At 41.1% G+C, this 17,500-nt stretch overlaps 1 protein-coding gene across 21 annotated transcripts in view; it reads left to right on the top strand.

Moving 5' to 3' along the window:
- Positions 1–17,500, top strand: part of FOXP2 (forkhead box P2) — a 351,241-nt gene that overhangs the window by 323,906 nt on the left and 9,835 nt on the right. For 18 of the 21 annotated variants that reach the window (XM_083574490.1, XM_083574491.1, XM_083574480.1 and 15 more), the window contains one exon: positions 491–654. In XM_083574490.1, coding sequence (XP_083430616.1) covers positions 491–654 — 164 coding nt within the window. Of the gene's footprint in view, positions 1–490; positions 655–6,995; positions 7,088–17,500 lie in introns of all 21 variants that reach the window. The other 3 variants (XR_014539275.1, XR_014539276.1, XR_014539277.1) reach the window with 1 other exon arrangement.

Genomic DNA, 17,500 nt, shown 5'->3' with positions numbered 1-17,500 from the left:
TGTGGATATGCATTAATATTTATCCCAGCTGTCATGAATGATTTCACATCATAGTGTTGGGGAACATGGTGCTCATGGCAAAAACTTTAAAGTTTAATTATAAGATATAATTTTTATGCAGAAAAGGCAAATGTCAGGACTCCTTTATTTTCAGTTAAGTTCTGGTCATATTTTTTTTTATCATCCAGCTGGTGTCTGCAGGACAAAAGAACTGTCTGCTGCGTGAGGGTTGAGAGTTTAAACGCGTTTTGGAGTTAGAAATAGTTTGAAAGCAGAAAACATTGTGCATGTCGGTGTCAGAGCACATTTGGTAGCTCCATGCAGCGATGCACGAATGTGTGGGCAAGTGTACAAAGTCAGATGTGGAACAAATGGCCCAGAGATGTTTCTCGTCATCAATTGGGCCTGTTTACACAGATCTACATCAATACATGTTGAAGCTACTTCCAATGATCAAATGGCTAAAAACTCTGCCTCTTTCTTTTGCTAGGCTGCGCTGGCAGAGAGTAGTTTACCTTTGCTTGGTAACCCCGGATTGATAAATAACGCATCCAGTGGCTTACTACAGGCAGTCCATGAAGACCTCAATGGTTCGCTGGATCACATTGACAGCAATGGAAACAGCAGCCCAGGCTGCTCTCCTCAGCCTCACATGTAAGTGCGGTCAGCATCCTTTACTGACAAAATCTTTGCGTTCCCCTAACATCCTTTCAAATGCATGCAAGAATATTCAGAAACTATTCACATGGACTAAGAAACAGCTCACTTGATGTGAACACTTCCCCTCCCTCCGAACAAATCTCAGTGCACTGCATGATGACATTGAGTGGGCAGTGGGAAAGGCTTGTGTGCTTGCAAAAGGTTTCTCTCACATAGAATAGAATGTGAATCCCGTTCTCTGTGCATTGTGGCCTTGGGCTGCAGCCCCGCACACAGCTAGGTATACTCGGAACACCTCTTTGGTTTAGATTGGACTTGGGGGTATACAACCATGTTTCAGCCTTGAGAAACAAGTTGTTAATGTGATTGCAAAAAATACTGGCGCAACACTGCTCATAATATAGGTGCTTTTATTGTGCCTGTGATCATCATCATTTGAATATTCAGTGCAATGAATTCTACTTCCGATCAAATATCTGGATTCTTTACTGAATTAGAATTCTTTACTGAATTAGTAGTAATTTAACTAGACCCACAAGTCCTTATCATGTTTATGGACTGTCACAGAGATACTGCCCATTTATATTACCATAAAATGCAAAGTTTAACTGTTACCCAGAGTTTACATAGAAGCTAGTAAAGTGTAACTTTTTGCCTGTCTTATAAATCAGCGTAATTACATATTCAACTTTAATTACTGGTGTGTCTGTATTGGCAAGGTTTATATGTTATATTTTATGCAAGACTACGATTCCTATTAATATTTAGCAGCTAACTATATCATTAATTACTCTAAAATCTTTCCCCCACCATCTTTTTAATGCAGCTCAGAGAGTGGCAGTATTAAAAATTGATGTATTGTGGATTTCAGAAATGTGTATGAGGCCTAAGAAATGCCTGGCCTTAATCAGGGGTGTCAAACGGGGCATTTTTTTGTTTAGTAAATAGTAAAACATGTACCTTGGAGGTATCATTTCCCAGGTTATTTATATAATAATTAGAGAAATGACATCTAAGTAGACATAGATGTAGAATGATTCTTTTTAATGTACAATTATGTCCTTAGTTAATGATAATATCCTTGTATTTAAAATGTTGCACTCAGTGTGTCCTTATTATTTAATTTTCTCTTTCATATTTCTCATATTTATTATACATGTAATGCTGGAATAGTAATTTCAAGTCAAACACTATAGGTTTTCCCACCTAGTACGTTATCAGAGATGTTCATTTTGATTTTCCTTTGTACACTCAGAGATTTCCAAGTGGTTTTGCTTCCTGGTTTATTTCTCGTGCAAGGCCTGTAAATATATTATCTGACAGATATCTTGAAGATCATCTGCCTAATTGCTTTATTTGCCATTTATTGTATCACCTTGTGAGGTGGGGGGGGGGGGAGGACTATAGGCACACACTACTGAGCAAGACCATTAATGTGCTTTAGCGAGTTCCAAACCATTACTTTTTTTCAAAATGGAAAAATTTGTCTTTTGGAAGTGTCTTTAGATGTATTAAATAATACAAAAGAAGTAATAAAACTTGAAGTAGAAAGAACATGGATATAAGCTCTGGAGAGCAACAGTACTCTAAAACAAGTAAAGTGAGCCATCAGACAAAAGTTTTTATATCCCGTGCTGTATGCTATCAACCATGCATTGGGTAGCTTCAGGCCTTTTACTTGTAGCATTTCTCCTGAGTATGCTAATGCTCTCTTTCTGTCTAAAATGCCAAGACAATAAAACTTTAAAGAGCAAACAAGAATTAGATCATGTGTATTAAAAACAGCTATTTCATAGAAATGAATGACATTTGCTATTTAGAGTTGTTTGGTAACAGGGTAGCTGATCTCTTTCTTTCTCTGTCTCTCTTTCTCTTCCTGTATGTGCACTGAGCAGTATATGCCGATTGTACATAGGATATACTGCATGTACAGTGTACATTCAACCAGCACGCACAACTCTGTACGCCGTGCCAAGTGGTATTTGCATGCTACAAAGTGCATAGATATGTTAATGTTGGAAGCTGAGTGCAGATTATACAAATGATTGTATAATCTATTATACAAATGATACAAATGATACAAATGATGTGAGAGATGAACAACTGTGTGGAAGGAGCTACAAAATCTAAGTATCAAAAATGGGGGAGAAGATAGCATGTCCCAAGGCTTACTTCACTAGCATGCAACTGCTTAGGATAGGCTGTGGTAGCAGTACCCCAGTGCAGCATAACTGAACTTGTTATAGCATCAATATTTCAATGATAATGTGTTAGTACTACAGAGCAGATACGCTGTCACACACTGAGATCAAGGTGCCAGATAGGCAGCCATAATTCATAAAGTTAGTCATGGAACATTTGCCAAATAGTTAGACGTTGTAGGACCTACATCAAGATCCCAGTCTTCCTGGTTTGAGTGGTAAGTTATTTAGAAACACACCAATTAGGCAGTCAGATAACCAACCTCGAATAAATTTGTAATGAATGAGAATTAAGATAAAATAAAACTTCTGAGTAAAAGCAGAAGCAGTCAAGGCTTACAAAGTCCTTGCTCTTAAAATTTAATTGATCACTAGCTCTCGAGTCTTCATGTAGGCTGAGAGTCCTCTTATTCAGGGTGAAACTACACAGGATGTGGAAGTTCAGCGGTCGAACTCCCAATAATTCTATATTTACAACAAGCACCCAATTTAAATAGAGGCTGAAGCATGGAGGTAGATCTAACACTTTGCCCTGGCACCAGTTCCCCAATTTAAATCACTCACCCCAGATTGCTCTTAGCCAAGCAGGGCAAAGCTTACTTAATACAAGACTGTTTCCCCTCTCTGTAATTCATGAAAACTTCAGAGAGCACATGGGCTCATGACCATGATGCACAAGCAAAGGATTAAATCTCCTCATCCCAAGTGCACCATGGCACTGATCCAAACTGGGGCCCTCGCAATCTGCTTTTTGTAAAATAAAAGCACACATTAGGAGTTTGAATCATGGATCTCCCACCTCACATATGGTTTAACTCTCAGGTTTTCTCAGCAAAGGTCAAGTTGTATTTAGGTTTACTTTCAGGTCATATGATCATATGCTGATTGGTCTATTACCAGACTGTGATGTTTGTTGCAGAAATCTACCTAGGAGCCAATCTCACAGGAAGCTAACATGAGAAGCAGCTCCTGTGTGAGTTGGGATAATTTTAATATGGCTTTGTTGACTTTGTTGTTGTCTCTGATTCCTTTCTTTGAAGCCCAGGTGTTTGTTGGTACCTAGTATAGAAGACAATGTACTCTGTTCATGCACAGAGGCAGTGTTTTCCTCGCATGTTCCTTCTAGGCATTAATCAAAGTGGCTGTCAAAGTCAATCAAAGTGAGGTGTGTCCCAGAATGTATCATGAAATCAAATTTTGCTGTGCTTCCTATATGGTGAGGGACCATTGCTTGTCCAAAGCTCAGAAGGGCTTTTTAAGAGAATTCAGCTGAAGCGACAAATTTCTGAACTCAAGATCCATGCTGCCTTCTCCTCCATTTCCCTGACTTCTGATTTCATAAACTAATGCCTCATTGTCACATTACAGGTAGAAATAGTACAGTGCAGGTTGCTCTGCCATTTGTGAATTGATGACAGTGGCCCATTTTTCACATAAGCTCTAAACAATGGTTTAGCACTGTGTGCACAAGCTGGAATGAGCCCAAGCAAGATGTGGGCTTGCATGGTCCTCCTCCTTCAACTTCTATGTAGCCAAGAGCAGCCTTTAGGTTCATTTCCTTGATCCCAGCTTGTCATCCCATGTAAACCAGGAATCATGGTTTATAAGGCACTCTGGTCAGTTTCAGAACAGTCCAGCATCAAACCCTAAGTTAGGAAGCTGACATGTTAAACTAATCAGAGTTCATTATAATCCACAATCTTTGGTTCTGAATAAACCATTCCTCCGTCCCCACAAGCCTAAATCTTGCATGAGCTTGTTCCAGCCTATGCTGAACCATGTTACTGTGTTACGTGTAAACTTGTCTATTGACTGCTGCCATGTTGTGATGCCCAAAACTGATCTTATAGGAAACCTTACACCCTTGTGGTTGCAGCAGCCACAGTGATGAACGTAAACAGCAACATTGTTTTCTAATATTAACTTTCCTTGGAAGCAGTCTGCTGCATAAGCGATATCAATTTGCACAAAGGACAAACGCATTTCCCCCTTTGAGTTAAAAAAAGAATGCTAATGGGAACATAGCTCAATATCATCCACTTTGACTGGCACACGATCTTTAGGTTTGTTCACATCCACATTAAAGAACTAGAGACAGGAGTACTTCACACGTGTGTTAATCGCTGATTAATCATCAGGCATAGACTTGCATCTGTGAATGAATGGGCCATGGCAGAGCAGATGCCAAGGACTGAAGGGGATCCTTGCCTTTGCAGCAAAGCCTGGGTGGGAGACTGCTACTGTCTCACAGTGGGTGAGGTGCTGGGCTGTGTTCCCCCAGAATCTCCCATGGCTGTGAGCCAGAGGTGGGCATGACGCTTATAAAAGCCTGTGCCCTGCCCAGTCATTCAGCCAGACAGAGCAGAGAAGCAGCATGGTATCACCTTTAAAAGTGCTTTTCATTTGAGTCGCTGTGAGTCGTCGTGCTAAATGATCAAGGTACAAGGGACCAACTGACCTACATGAATGTGTGAATGAGTGCTACATTTTTAGGGCTTATAGGTGTTAGCCCAGAGCACTAGTGAGCTTTTCTCCCTCACTAGGAACAGTTAAGGGGGGTGGGGGGAGAGTTGCTATTTTCTGAACTGTTCTCAAAACACCAGCTCAGAAAAGGAACTAGGAGCTGTTTCCTGAAGGTATTTTCTTATAGCCATCCCAGCGCATTACTTGGCCCATACACACTACAATCCTTGTATTCAGCTTCATTTTAAAATATTGGAATTAGTTGAAGCTGTGTGTGCACCCATGGTCTCTTGTGATAACAGTATTTGCTGCAGAGGTTACATTTGAGTTTAGCAAAAGTGCACAGAGGAAGAAAGCAAATAAGGATGGAAGCTCATCTGAAAGATGAGCATATGCGAGCTCAGTCAGTCTTTCGTCCTCCAGTTCTGCACTAAGCAAGAAAGGGGAGTTTCAGCTCTGCATAGCTTCAGTCATCCTTTTCCACCTTTTGTATTCTGCTGTCTTTCCCAACCCCTATCCTCTTTACCTTTCCAACTTTTGCCCAGCCTGGGTCTTTCTTCTCCTTCTCCTTCTTTGCAGTTTGATCTGCATAAACATCAAACTTTTTATATTTTCAAACTTTTTTTATTCTTTAAATTTTGTTCCCAAAGGCAAGTGTGATTATTCTGCTCTAAGGTCTGTTTGAGGTGCTTCAATTTGAAACCAGTCCATTGTCAGATTGTTCCCATATCTGATTATTCCAGTCCCCTACTGTTATGCTTTCACACTACTTACAGTAGGTTACCTATCATTCCAGTTTCAATCCCTTTCATTCCCTTGTGTTTTTAACTTCATACCATTCCTGTACCCCTGTCTTTGCATTTTTTGTATTTCTGCTTTTTGTCCCACCTCATGATGCATCTCAATTTACTTTGGAGGCTCTTCTGTTGTAGGAGGCTTCTATGATGCAAAGTCCTTGTTCACTGGGTGAAATTTGCACGCAGCATATTCTAAAATAAATCAAATGCTTAAAGCTGCACCAAGCTTTGGGAGAATGATTGAGAATCATTTAATTGAGTCAGTGATGATACCACTGCTGTAGCATTTTGTAAAATACATCACACATAATCACCATTTAATCTCCTTGTTGTAATATATTAAGGTAGCTTGAAAATGTTGTGTTATGTTGCAGTCTTAAAAAGGCCAGGAAAATAATTGAAAATATTACCTACAGTTGGAGATGGGAAAGAAATTTTGTGCCTTTTGTATTTTAATGAGGACCTAGTTAATTCTGCAATTTTTTGAAGCAATACGCAAACTGAAATACAGCTGTCATTTGAAATTTGCGATTCTCCGAATTTTGCAAGACAGTACTTTTATCAAAAAAGCATGTGCACACATGTATATTAGAGGGAAATGTGCATAAAATGCAAAATTGCATACAAAAATAGGTGTGTGCTAGGAGAAATGTGTCCTAAAATGTTAAAAACAAATTGCAAATTGACGGGAACATGAGGCAAACTAAACTTAACATTGAAAAATGAGAAACTGAAATTCACAATTTTGTCCCTCTGTCCCAATATTGCTATAGATTTTGTTTACTTTCTTGCTGGCTTTAGTTTAGCATAGAAGATTGCTACTTGTGGACTCATAAGATGCTGAAGCTTTGTATCTGACCTTTTGTATCATCAGATTCACATGTAGGCTCTATCTGTCTGAATGAACGTTTCAGGTTTTAGGAGCACCACCTGGCATTTCAAATTGACAAGCCAAGTGAGCAAAAGGTAGCACTCCACCTTCTTGTTGTATTTATATTTTTAATATTTATAGTGATGTTGTGGACCATGTTGAAATAAGTATTGAGGAGTGTGTGTGTCCGGAAGTGGGAGGATCTCTGCAGCTCGGTGCATGTGGGTAGTAAAAGAACAAATAAATTTGCTGTGGAATTAAAATGTTTTCTGTACCGTAACAGATACCGTTCACAAGTAACATCTCCCCTCCTCCAACTCCCCAAAACACACATTCTCCTGTTCTCCTCTATATTCACTTCATATTGTTTCACTTCACATTTCAGATCTAGCCTCTTGTATTTTGCTTCCCTGCTCATCAACTCCCTGATCTTTCTAGCCTTATATGCTGTTGCGCTCAGCAGCCACTGCAGCCCTTTATCATTTCCTCTTTAGTTGTTTAAATGTTACATTCCTTTGATCGAACAGTTGATGTTCCTTTTTTATATAATATTCTAACCCCCATTTGTTGCACTTTCACAATTCTTTCTACTTCCTCCTAACAAAAAGATCACTCTAGAGATAGAGTGCCTGCAGCTGTCTTATGCTGAAAAGTGTCATATCCCCATAGTATGGATTGTAGAAGTTTGCAGGATCCTTTGGGGTTTTGTGGGATCTATATAGAAGCAAAATGCATGGATGCTTTGTTGAAAACTTTATTCCGTTCTCTTTTGAATTCTCCACAATTGGATGTTTGTAGAGGCAGATTAATAATTCTCAGACCCCTGGGCCACAGCCACACACACGCAAGCTCAGATGCTAATTGCTTGAATTTTAACTATTGTAGTTAAGTTTGTAACTATATGTGACAAAAAAAATAATCCTACAAACGGAAAGATATGAGCCCATTTTGAAATTCACAGCCTCTAACCAGCAGAACAAAAGCCAAAATATTATTGCAGTAGCACTGGACAGTTTACAGGGCAGAAACGACACATTATAATGTTCATAAACACATAAAGACAATGTTCACACACAAAAGCTCATCACTTGATGAGTTCAACATTAAATCATGATTTAAATGAGTGAATGAGCCTAGGCATCATAGGTACAACACCATAGATAGAATTTCAGTATCACCTCTGCAGTGGGTTCAATTCACAGTCAGCTGCCAATCATCAAGAAATGGTTCATGCATGCATGGGCGTAGCTTCATAGCGGCAGCATCAAGTGGTGGCCATGTGTGCGTGAGCTATCATTTCATAGGCCTAACATGAAATACAACTTTCACATTTCTCCCATTATCTCAAACACAGTGCTTTATCAATGGAATCAGTTCACATATTCATTAGTGTAAAAAAACAACCAGACATAACCAAGCAGTGAACATAAATGTTTGATCCAGCTCCTGGTGATTAGCGCCAAAACAACAATGAATCGGAAACTTGCCATAAGAGGTTGGTGTGAAATGCAGGAGCCGTGGTTCTGCCAAAAGGACCATTGCAAATGCATGGAATCACAACAGGAGGAGAGAAATGGATGAACTGGAACAGTTTTTGGTGTGTAAGAGAATGAAATCAAAATAAAGGCAATGGGAGCTGGACAACTAAAACAGCCATTCAAACACAATTTCTGATAGTCCATTTCAGTTGTTCATTTGTGTGTATTGCGTGGGGCGGTAAAAAGTGGTTGTTGGCAGGATTTTTCAGAGAATTGTGTGTTTAAATGTGGCCTGTTGGGTAGTTTAATAGGTTATATTTAATAGGTCACCCTCTGAGGGACGCGGGTGGCGCTGTGGGTTAAACCACAGAGCCTAGGACTTGCCAATCAGAAGGTCAGCAGTTCGAATCCCTGCTACGGGGTGAGCTCCCGTTGCTCGGTCCCTGCTCCTGCCAACCTAGCAGTTCGAAAGCACGTCAAAGTGCAAGTAGATAAATAGGTACCGCTCCGGCAGGAAGATAAGCGGCGTTTCCGTGTGCTGCTCTGGTTTGCCAGAAGAAGCTTAGTCATGCTGGCCACATGCCCCGGAAGCTGTACGCCAGCTCCCTCGGCCAATAAAGCGAGATGAGCGCCGCAACCCCAGAGTTGGTCACGACTGGACCTAATGGTCAGGGGTCCCTTTACCTTTACCTAATAGGTTAGCCTACTTTTGAGATGCTTGGTTTTGGTTTGGGATTCAAATTAATACTGAACAATTCACAAGACAAAAGAGGTAACACAGTGGAGAGTGAGGAGGTGTTTCATCACTGGTAATTAATTTAAATCACACAAGCTTCTTTTTTCTTAAAATCTATTATACACTTAAACTCAGGCCTAAATACTGCTGAAAGTAATGTATAACAGTTCTAGTTCACCAAACCATGGTTTGTTGGAGCTGCAATAAGTCATATGCCCACCCACTGCCTCCTCCCCTCTTTTGCATCAGTACTTCCTGGTTCCTCAAACAAGTTTTCCATGGCATCTGAACCAGAAAACTGTGGCTTGAACAATCCATAGAAACCAGAATCAAGCTGATACTCTGTTTTGCAGGGATCATTCATTCCTAGTTTGTACATCGTGAGAAATTCTTGTTAAGAAACCAAGCTACATTGAAAAAAAGGTGCAAGAAATTAGAGGAGCGAACACACAGGCACACAGCCCATTCTTGGTTGTTCAGATCACAGTTTGTTGGACCAGAAATTGTGGCATTTGAACGGAGCCTAAATGTCATCCTTTAGAGATGAGCCTTGAGCTCTCCTAAGGCACTCCTGCTTTATTAGATAAAATTCGGCCTTTGTTTTGTGTTCCACAGTGAGTCAAAGCTGGTTTTGAGTCTAGCCATTCTGAATTCACATTTTAGCTACATGTATTGACTTCACATCTTTTCTAGTCCATGTGTGATCTTCTTTTGTAGAAAATGTTCAGTTATTGGGATACTATCCACAGTTCCATAGGGTTTGGGGACACACCGATGCATCTACAATGGTTTGGCACTGTGGATTTCTTTCCTTTACGTTCATACTTTTCACAATGCTTCCTTGTGTCCTTCTGCAGCCCAACTGATACAGCGTTCTAAAGGGTATATCCCTTATTCAGTATAGTTCTCAAATCTCACTTCCACCATCCGGAGCACACTTTATGTCTATACAAGTGATCATTTCAAGGATATTTTGGTTTTCCTGCAATCCCATTAACCCTCTTTGGTTGTTCTGTTTAATCCCTGGCAATCTACAAGGCATCTGACTCTTTTGCAGCTTTCCTGCTCCTCTTGAAAGAATTTTAGGTTATCTTTCTTCTTCCTCTGTTTTCTGCCATGTTCAAAGCAGCCCACAGGCCCCTTTCTGATTCATCCCCCCAGAGTAAAGAACAAGTGTTTCTACAAAACATGACCTCTTTTAATATGAAAATTGAACATTTCATGACCTTTGTCCAACTGCCAAATTAACTATATTGGAAATCTGCAGGGTATTTATATAAGCCAAACTGGAAAATACTTTCTCTTCAGTGACAATATTTTAGAGTGCTAGCTATGTAAAAGGTTTTGAGGTGGAAATTACTAACTTTCAATTGTATCCCTATTCATGAGTACCAAGTCTCAATATTACCTGCTGCATTCCAAACAAATCAAATCTAGAGAATAAAGGTCAAGTAGTATATTGCATCTCCTGGGACAGGTACTCTTTAGTTGCCTTTTTCATCCTCTGTTCTTCTGTATCACCCTTTTTTCATTGCTTGTCTCTCACTGTTTTCTTTATGGTCATACAATTCCTTCAGTACAAACAGTCAGAGAAGGCAAATTTCACTCAAGCAGTTCTTGTTTACATAACAGATGTACATCACCACACAGACAAAGCCTTTCTGCCAACCTTAACGTTAGACCTGGGGGCTGAAACAATTCCAAAGCTTCACATTTGAAATGCATAACTTTGCAGCATTGTACTTTGTTTCAGTTGCTGTTGTTTCAAATGTGGAAATATTGTCTTGAAAGTGTGTGTTTCGGAAACTTAAAAATTTGAAAGATATAGGCCTGGTTCAGACTGTGGTTTTATGGAGCAGAAATGTGTCTACACCCTGTTCCATATCCTTCTCCCTCCACACACCTGTGGGATCAGTGAATATCGTATATATTACTGTGTTCAAGTTTTTATTAAATTCCAAAGTGAGTAAGTTTTGACAAACATTCAGCATATAGCAACTGTGCCTAAATAGCAAGCAAATCTTCTGTTTTATATTCCAGTCTGTGGTATTGATCAGAAAAGAAATATAAGCACGGCTTTTCTTAACCCAATCATTATTACTTGGGGACTCCTTTGTAATGGATGCCTCTTGTCGTCCATTTTACTTCTAAGCTGATTTGAGTTCAGAGAAACATTTTGAAAACCTATAGGAACTATGTATTTCATTTGAATTCACCCTGCCCTATCCTGAAGGCCCAGAACATTTTGAAAACCATTGGCATAAAAGAGTACTCAAAGGCTGCCAACCTTTGTGTGCTAACTTGGGAGTCAGTCCCACTGAACTCATTGTGCCTTAAATTCCAAGTAAGCATGCATAACATAGCTGCAAAAATATAGCCTATAAAATGCTAATACAAAACATCACACAGTTCCAACACATTAAAATCCTCCCTAAATCTTCTCCTTCCACCTGGAATTTCCCTATTTTCAGATAATCGAAGTCTCTCTTATTTGGGTCACCATACTTCTGCGGATGGGCTGAAATACCTTCTTCCAAAAGGAGGCACTCAGTTCACATGCAAGGCCCCTCAAAAAGAACATTCGATAACAAAATCTTGAATTTGGTTGACAAGTATTAAAATGTATAGGATTCCAGCACTTCCGTGTGGATTGTTACATCCAGCTGTTCTTATGAAATATTATGCCTCTGAGATCTGAAGCCTTCAAACCTGCCGGTCAACATATGTTTAAATCCAGCAATTCTGACAATCCATGGTGGATAATTTATCAAAAAGCGCAAGGATCCTCTTGTGCTAACCCCCCTTCCATTATGGGTTGAAATCTAGCCTTTTGAGTGACCGTTTGTCTTCCGTGATGTTGGATTGGAGAAGGAGACAGCTCCTTTTGTCTTTCTCAAGGGCTCTGCTTTACGCAACTACAGGCCATATGCTACACCATTCTTCTTTCATTGTTTCTGTGGCAGCCAAGATCTAATGCACATCTGAAGCCTGAAAAGGTCTGGAGCATATGCCAAACACTTAGCCACAGGTCCCTAACAGTTCCACTGCTTGAGTGGAGAGACGTGTCTCCACATTTCTCACACATGTCACACGAAACACAGCTGGAGTATCAGTGGGTTAGATACTGCTGACAAGTAGAATTCTGGGCTGCTGCATGAAGTTTGAAACAGCTTCAGAACTTAGCAGATTTGCAGAAAGTCACTGGTGCCATGTCCAACTGCTTCAGGGTTCTAAAAGGCATGGGGAGTCCGCATGAGTAGGAAAGGCTCTGCACTCAAGGCCTCTCCTCCTCCCAGAGGGGAGGAGTTGTGAGTGGGAGCAGCTTCCCACAGCAGCAGGGAGGCGTATTCGGCTCCCTGCTTCTGATTGCCTCTGCTGCCGCAGCCAGGCCTTTCAGCCAGCCAATAGGGCCAGCTGGTGGGCGGGTTTAGCTGCATTTAAACAGCCACGGCAGCGCTCTTTTCCCAGTCGGTTCCTGCTTGCATTAGATCTCCCTCCCTCCCTTTTAGGTCAGCTTCCTTTGCATATTGACCTTGCTATGGACTTTGGTTGATTGCCTTGATTGCCCAAGGGGCCTGGTAGGGATTTTTTATCCATTTGGCAAATTGGCACCAGCCTCTTGGTTTTTTCGCCTACCTCGTAGCAACTCGTCACAACTTTCTGGTATTGGCGGTTAGGCAATGGAATAGGTGTGCTGTGTTGGAGGATTGGTTATGGGCCACCATCTATCCCTCCTCTTTTGGGTATTCCGTTAAAGGAATCTGGCGGTCGTGGATCCTGTCCTATGCCCTGCTGGTGGCTAGGGCCATGGCACGACCCCCGGTGACGTCATGGGGAAGCTTCCAGTTCTGTTTGCATCAACAAGCTCCTCCCACTGGTTGTTAACCCTGAAATGACTCCCTGCTGAGCGGGGTGGAGTCATGTATTGCTGTTTTATCCAGTGCCTAAGCCGATACTACTCACATGCTGCAACCAATTTTGCCCATTAACCTAAAATAATGTGTCTTTGTGTCTTATTTATAATCCTATGTGGGTGGCAGGTCCTCGACTCACAAGGAGTTATCCCTTCGACTAATGGAAAATAAGGAAGGCAATGGAGCTAGCATGTTTGCTCCTGCTTTCTTTCATCACACGAGGGATTAAAATACTTCAGCAGGGCTAGAACATTTACAGGATCTCAACTTCAGCACCAGAAAAATTTGAAGAGAGCAAGGTTTATTTATACAGTTTGATTTTTAGCCTCATCAATTCAAAAGGCACTGGTCAAGTTTCAGAATATTTTAAAGCTCCTAAGTAACTAGCTAGATTTGAATTAACAAGCAAAACAACTTTAAAAAGCCAGACCACCACCAACATTAAAGGCTGTAACCAAAGTATCCACTAAAATAAATCTGTTCAAGTTCTGAAGAGTGTTTAGGGGAAGGATTTTCTAGAGAAATGCTTTTGCATGAATGTGCAATGTTATAACTTGGTACAGTGAGGCTGTTATCATCTGGGCAGACCAGGACCTCCATGCACACTGCCCAGGCTTGCGCTCCGGAGAGGTCACTTTGGTGATGACAATGCAGGAGGCAGCAGTTTTGAGTCTCTGCAGCCACAGCAGGCACTGTGATTCTCCAGCAGTTTGACTTTACAGTCCATTGTCTCTCAAGACACATGGATGCCAAAACCCGGTAATGATACTGTGGCCGTCAAAGGAAGAAGGTGATCACCTAGGTATCACCCAGTTGAGCACTTTAGAACTGGATACTTTTAGAACAAAAAGCAAAATCCAGTCCTATTTCCTCATGATAGGAATCCCCTAATAGATGTTCCCTGAAGAAAATAATAAAGCTTTTCCTGCTTCACTAGCAGGAAAAGAAAGAAAGGAGGGGTTTTCTTTTTGTTGTTTCTGAAATACAAGCTATAATTTTGATCTGCTATAGAAAATGTATTTTTATTCCTCTGCATTTTCTTGACTATTCTTTATGGGGGGGGGAGTTTAATTAATGAAAAATACTGCACCAAGTCCTCTTTCTTGCTGGTGACACCAGCTCAACAGCATTTAATTAAAGCTCTGTGTGCCTGGGAAATACAGGATCTTGTTTTCATGATAGCAACCCTCACATGCACAGGTTTAAAAGTGAAATGTACACTTTGAACATTTTTTCCCTTTTCGTTTTGGTTCTGAGATTGTGGAGAACAGGCTTTACCAGCACTGCCAATTTGCTTTTAGTATAGCATCATAGACATGCCAAAGATCTAAGCTTTCAAGGCTCATTGGCAGTCACACAACAAGCAGAGGTGAATTACTACATGCAGCAGAGCAAATTATGTACAGTGTATGGAATTTGGTATAGCATTGGGCTTTGTGAGAATAAAGGCTCTTATTTGAAGCATGTTTCTAGAGCTCATTGTGAAGGAGAAGAAAAAACATGAGAGCATGTGAACTACCTGCTTGGATGATGAGAAAATAAACTTGACCTTGTCCAAGTCTTTAAACGGTTAGCAAGCAAGGCTTCTGTGCCCTGAACATGTCCCACTCTGCTCCATAACTTTTAAGCAGCTGTCTTTTGCCCCTCCTGCTCTTCTTCCTTAGTTGTGCCTCTTCATGCAGGACCTAAGAAGAACATCCAAAACTGCACTAAATTATCCATAATTTGAACAAGGAATACTGAAATTTGAGTCTGTTCTGTGCAAAAAAATTTGTCCCACAGATGAGCTGAAGGGCCGGAAAGGAAGGGAAGCACTGGCAAAATGTCAGGAGTGAGCCAACAATAAGTCACACATAGTTAGTGAATTTAACTCTTCATTAGAAAAAAAACCAGGATCTGTTCAGGAGAGCTAGGCCCAATGAGCACAGCGACTCTTCTTCGGTAGGTCTTGTCCCTATGAGGCAGGTGCAAGGACTGAAGGTCCCTGCCTTCCCACAGCTGCCTAAGTCTCCTCTCCTCAGGCTTTCCTAAGCAATCAGAGACTGTGCCAGCATGCCCACCTTTACTCTTCATGCCCTTCCTGGTCCTGGGAGACCAGAGGGGAGGGGAGCTTGTCGCAGCAGGAAGGGGAGAAACCCCTGCCTCTTCACCAGCCTGACTTATCTCTGTTTCTTGGCCTCCCTCATCCCACTCTCCTGCTTCCATTTCTGATTCTGGACTTCTTTCTCCATTCTCACTAAGCCCTGTTACTTTTTCAGCTTCCAACACGTCCTCTTCCTAGTCTTGTCCCTCTTCTCCCTCTGACCACTCTGTCGTCCCACTCATTTGCCTGAAGAGGACTAGTCTCGTTGAAGCCCACACATATATTTCTGCAGCAGAGACTCGGAGAAAGTTGTCGTGTGAAACTGCCCAAGGGACCACCTTTATTTAGATTTGCCCTGTAATGATGGTTTGACTCGTTTTCCTTGCATAGGATAGGAGAAGTGACAAACAATGTTTTCAATTGTGCTGAATGTTCAATACAAACTGGGCATGACACCCTGCTTACCTCTGCATAGTATTAAGAGCTTGAACTTGGGGCAAAAATTTGTCTGGCCCTGGAATATTATTGTGCATAGTTGCTCGGGACTTTTAAAGCCACGATGTCTCATACTTTGATATCCTAATAACTGCTTGCTCTCAGTAGTGGTTGTTGTTTTTTCTAAGGTGCCTTTCAGAAATTCTTTCACGTTGTTTGGAAAAGCATGAGACAAATAATGCATAAAGATCTCTAGCTGAACTGTAGCGTTGGTGAAATAAGATGCACTCAGGTGTCAAAAACCAATACACTGTGAAATGCTGTTAGACCTGGTTTCGGTAGCATGGTTATTAATGGCATGCTAGGAGCATCTGACATTCCTTGGGATCAAAGGCTTCTTCAGAGTTCATATTTCTATATAAAGCAGAACAATGTGTGTGACTGCCCTTCCCCTCTGTTTTCTTTCGGAGCCAACAGCCTTACAGGGAGGGCAAATGACAGCACAATAGCCACTACAGTGGGTGGGGGTAGCTCTCATCCCTCATTCTGAATATTTTGCCTTATTTGCTTTTGCTCTGCTTCCCAGGGAAGAGGCATGTTGCCTGAGGTGTCTACAGCTACTGTTGCTTCTGCTGCAACTGCTTTGCCTCATACAAGACCAGAGCCTTCTGCTCAAAAGAGAATGGGGAGGACTACCGAGTTTAGCCCCCCCCTCCCCGCCCCGCCATAGCTGTGAACGTTTCCCCTTTTTAAAGGGAAATTCCCTTATTCCGAATAGTATTCCTCGCAAGAAAAGGGAAAATTTGACAGCTACGCGCCCTGCCCACACTATGCCTCTGCTGAGAGGCATGGCAGAGCTTTTAATGCTGGAGATACCAGGTAGTGAATATTAGTTTATGATTTCACTTTTTAGAATCTATCTTATATTGTTTACTTATTTTGTATTTAAAGACAAAGTAGGCCCTGAAAGTTTAGGCCCTTTTTGGTTAGCCAAATCTGGTTGTGCATTTAGTGTGCAGTAAAATGCTGGAAGCTACACTGAGTGAGGTACTAGTATGAACACTATTTAGCCCAGTATATATTGAAGGTAACCCAGGACTGAATGAGAAATGAGTTGTTGGCTCAACCAGGTCAGCCCCTGGCCTCATGACAAACAGGCTCATACTAGGAAAATCCTCAGATTCAATAACTACAGACCTGTTACATTAAGTTTCCACCAAGCTGTAATATGCTGGAAGGCTAAATACAGGGTTATGTGAAGAAACTGTCCATTTTATCCTCAAAAGGCACTTGGCAGACTGCGTTACAGGTGCTTATTTTCTCTGCTTCGAGAGGTTTCAGTTCTAATTTGGAAGGTGCCCTTTAGATTTGAGATGCAGTCCTGTTTTATAATAACCCTTGTCAGGCTGTGAGTCTAAGCATGCATTTCTGGAAGTAGGGCCCATTGACACTACTGCGACTTAACTTCTTAGTAAATGCTTTAGAACTAAGAGCCCAGTGACACAAAACCTAACTCTAGAACATTATTGACGTTCTCAGCTTTGAATATGCCAGTGATGTATCGGATTCTGGAAAATCAAATGCAAACTTTGTTTTGTTTCTAAGTGTTGAAATTAAGCATCTATAACAAACTCTAGAACTTAGGAAATGGCACGACATTGATTTTAAGCATGGGAGCAAGAGTGTCTGATTTAATACTGTTGTCATACTGCCTGTTAGAGACCTATTACAAATACATCTTAACTCTTGCATGGCCAAGGCATTCAGAGTGCAACTCTTAAAACACCGCTATTCATTTCCATAAGGAGGTTATTCATTATAAGCATGCAAATCCTGACTTTTCATTTGAAAACACAAGACAA

The sequence above is a fragment of the Podarcis filfolensis genome (assembly GCF_964270895.1).
Source record: "Podarcis filfolensis genome assembly, chromosome: 10".
In the NCBI taxonomy this organism is placed as follows: domain Eukaryota; kingdom Metazoa; phylum Chordata; class Lepidosauria; order Squamata; family Lacertidae; genus Podarcis; species Podarcis filfolensis.
This window is presented reverse-complemented; position numbering and strand designations above follow the sequence as displayed.